Source organism: Theobroma cacao, chromosome 5 (genome assembly GCF_000208745.1).
Source record: "Theobroma cacao cultivar B97-61/B2 chromosome 5, Criollo_cocoa_genome_V2, whole genome shotgun sequence".
NCBI classification, from domain to species: domain Eukaryota; kingdom Viridiplantae; phylum Streptophyta; class Magnoliopsida; order Malvales; family Malvaceae; genus Theobroma; species Theobroma cacao.
In genome coordinates this window covers 17,889,791-17,893,886 of record NC_030854.1, presented here as the reverse complement: position 1 = coordinate 17,893,886, position 4,096 = coordinate 17,889,791, and the positions used below count along the sequence as shown (strand labels likewise).

General features: G+C 33.9%; 1 protein-coding gene across 1 annotated transcript; it reads right to left on the bottom strand.

The window, feature by feature from the left end:
* On the bottom strand, positions 214-1,430 carry LOC18598577 (calmodulin-binding protein 25). The gene has a single exon (XM_018120520.1). It carries the CDS (start codon positions 1,171-1,173, stop codon positions 451-453), a length of 723 nt encoding a protein of 240 aa, XP_017976009.1. The 5' UTR covers positions 1,174-1,430; the 3' UTR covers positions 214-450.

The following is a 4,096-nucleotide window of genomic DNA, read 5'->3' as shown; positions in this document are numbered from 1 at the left end:
TGAAGAAAGAAAAAGGAAAAGGGAATGAATCACTTGGCACTTACAATTCAACAACGACCTACTTCTTTCGTTACGGCGGAAGAATAAGGATAAATCCCCGTAGATTAATATTGAGAAACACCGACATGGACAAGTGAGGCAGGGACGCTGTCCCGCTTTGTTAAAGTAGTATCTTCTAACATCCCCAAAGATAGTTGAACTTCTTGAACATCATTACTCGTAAACTAAATTAGCCCATTCGTATCATTCATGAACCATTGAAAACAGAACACCATGGGGACAAAATTAGGGGAAAAAAAAAAGAAAACTATACCATATTAGAGAGAGTGAGAGAAGAAAAATACAAGTAACCAAGGTCCCAAACTATCAACAGCTCCACCCATACCCTGCGCTAGAAAAGTACTAGCCAAAAAAGGGTTACAACTGATAATTGAAATAAATAACAAAAAACTACACTTTCCAGGATTCTAGAGTGGGAAAGCTAGTAAAAGTGTCACAATCTAAGGTAGCCCCAGCGGAAGCTACACCCTCAGCCACTACAGAAGACTGAAACGGAAGTAAACTGGACCCAACAACTGCCCCAGAAGATTGCTGCTGATGATCCAATAAGAACGCCGAGGTGTCCAGCGTAGGCAAGCATCCCGGCCCCGCCCCGTTGGGCAACCGGCTACCCGGTCTCTGCGGCTCTGGCTTCAGGATCGGACCCAGAGACATCTGTGCGTTACCAAACCTGACTCCGGTCACCTGTTGCACCATCTGCCTGAAATTGGCCGGATCCGCTGTAATAAAGGTAGTCTGAGAGCGCTTACAGGCGCGGGGCTTGCGTTTGGAGACTTTCCCAGTGGCAGTGGGAGGGGGGATGGTGGTCCGCTTACGTTTGGGTGCGGTTTCAGGGTCAGAGCCTGAAACGTTTGAAGCACTGGGCGTGGGCGTGGGCGCGGGCGTGGATGTGGATGTGGGCGTGGGCGTGGGCGTAGGCGGGGTGTTAGGGTTGATGAGGTTGAGCAGTGGGGACAGGGAATCTGGGTTGGTGAAGGAATTAGAGATGGACTTTTCCAGCGCTCTCGTCAGAGTTTCGGTATCGCGAGCAAAGGCTTCGGAGATCCAGGAATCAGCAAAGCGGGGACGAAACGTCCACGGTTCGATGCTCGCCAGGTTTTCCGATGATGCCATCTGGTACTGCTATTCTCTCTGTTTTCCACAAAAGAAAAAAAGCTGTATCTTTTCTATCGAAACAAAACGAAAAACGTAAGAAACAAAAGGAAAAGCTCTCTAAAAGAAAAGAATCATTCTATTCGGTATAGTTGCGAAATCTTCTTCTGTTCGCAGAAACCACAAAGAGAGTAGCGATTAGGCACAAGAGCCGAAGAAGAGGAAAACGAAACAAAAGCAGAGAGGGGGGAAATGGGGGAGACAGAGGAGATAGACAAGAGAGCTTAAATAGGGCGGTGCGGGGTAGGGGGGAAGAAACCGCGTCGTAATGACAGGAGACACGCGTCAGCTTTCTCGTACGGAGATTTAGCCAAGCTAAGCAACATTTAACCATGGTTTATACCTTTCATTTATGAGTTTTGACTCTGCATTAGAAGCCGCTACCACTAGCGACGAGTGTAGTGGCTTTCAGCTGCTTATTTCTCGGCTTTGAACGTCAAGGCCGCGTCTTTCGGCGTCCTCCTTTACGCGTAAACTTCCTTTTTATAATTTTATTTTACTACTAACTACACCTTTTTTTTTTTTTTCTCTTTTTCTCTCTCTCTCTACTTTCTTTTCTTTCTTTCTTAATCTTGTCCTGACTTTTTCTTTTTTTTTCTTTCTTTGGTCGGGATGGCATATTATATATTATAATATCATCTTGTTTAACTAAAACTCAAAAGACTGTCCGAAAAAATCCGAACTCAACTCTAGGATGTTTTTTTCTTACTTTTTAAATTTTAATTTTTATAGATGGAAACATGTTAAGAAAAGTCCAAATTTTATTCATTTAATATCATGTTTGATTCATTTATTATTATGTATTAATAAACTAAAATCAAATTGTGAACACTATTACGTATAAATGAAAGTATAATTTAAGAGTATAATAATAAGAGATAATATCAATGCAATTACTTTTAATTTTAAATACAAGGAATTTTTAAATTTCATGGGTATTAAAATTAATTGTATTTAGTGATTAGACTTATTTAATTTTTTTTAAAAAAATTCAAATACCTAGTTTTTATGTATGAAATAAAATTATTACTCATGTACTTAAGTGTAAAAATTTTAATCAACCAAGAAATCTTTGTGCTTCATCATTACTGCCCAAATAATTATAAGTCAAAATCATATCAACATCACGTCGATTAGTTTTACCTTTTAAATACTATAATTCTAATTTATCAATAATAATTCATAAAGTTAGTAGTAAAACTAATTAATTGATTACTTACATACTTAGACTTAGTGAGTCATTGTAAGGAAAAATAATAGATTAATTAATCATTATTGCCCAAATGGTCAAATGTTAAACAAATCAACATTATATTAATTAATCTTATATATCATGATTATTGAATTTCTATTTTTACAAACTTTAATTAATGTTATGCAAATTAATTGATCAATTGGATTTATTAAATTATTCTTCAAGTCAAGACACTTTATTCTTCATTAATTCAAAATGCCAAAATGGTCAAATCTAGAACAATATTATACCAATTAGTATTACCAAATCCCAAAATGGTTGCAAGGCGAACTAGCAAGTGTTATACTATTAAAATATTGTTCTTATTAAATTAGTATTAATTGGTACTCTTTTGAAATAATGTCCACTATTCAACACTCCAATAAAACGTTTGTATATATGACTATATGTAATGTTAATGTTTATAATTTATGTCCAACCAACGTAAAAATTGAATATAGTAAAGAATTCTTGATAATTTGAAATACTATAAAAAAGTTCATAATGACTAGCAAGATAAAAAATAAAAAGTACACAAAACTGCCATAGTGAGTGTATATATAAAGTTATAGTACCATGTATATTTATACAAATATTTATTAATTTATTAATTTTTATCTTAAATTTATTATTTAATTAATGATATTGACTTGACATCAATTAAAAAAAAGAGTAAAATTGTTTACTACATTCGAATTTACAAAAAAAAATTATAACTTATATAATTCTCAAAATTATCCAAATCCAACAACACTTGAGACTAATCAAATATGAAATAATTTAAACTCAAAATGATCGGAACTTGAAATAATTTAAACCCAAAACGATTCAAATTTAAAATAATTAAAACCAAGACAATCAGAATTCAAAACAATTTAAATTTGAATATACCCTGACTTGAATCCTTTTGAGCTCGTCAATTGCCACCTTTATTTATCTCAAAATGGAGGAGAGAATTTAAGAAGTTTTTGTACTCGATTTCAATAGCATCATGTACAAGTTTGGTTGAATTTTAATTTTTTATATTGAAAAAATATACAAGATGTTTACTACTTATCTTGAATTTAACTAATATTTTTAATTTTTCTTACATAATTAATATTTTAATGTTTTAATAGTGCCATTAGTATGGATCTATATTACATAATGATTTATTTGGATATCATCTAATCATGGCTTAAACTTCGAATATTTCGAATCCAAAAGCCTCCATTTTCCTTCATATATTTTGATATCATCTAGGTTCTCATATAATAGTATTTACTAATACTATATCTTTGTTTTTTTTTTTTCATCGCTCTTTTGACTTTGGTCTCCTTCTTATGGATGGTACTTGGAAAGTAAAGAAAATAAAAAAGACATGAAGAGGAATGTTCATGTAAGTTTTTAATTCCTAGATCCATGTGTGAGTACCTATTTAATTTGTTAGGGTGACCATTTCTAGTTACAAACTACCAGAGAACTATTGGTAAAAGCTAGATCTTCCTTTTCGTTCTTCTCTTTTTTTGGTTGCTCACGGTAGGCAAAGACCATTCGTTAGAAGTAAAGTGTGAACCTAGCCAATTATATAAATAATAAACCCTAAAAGCCTCTCCACTAGATCCATGTATGAGTATTTGTTTGATTCGTTAAGGTGGTTATTTCTAGTTA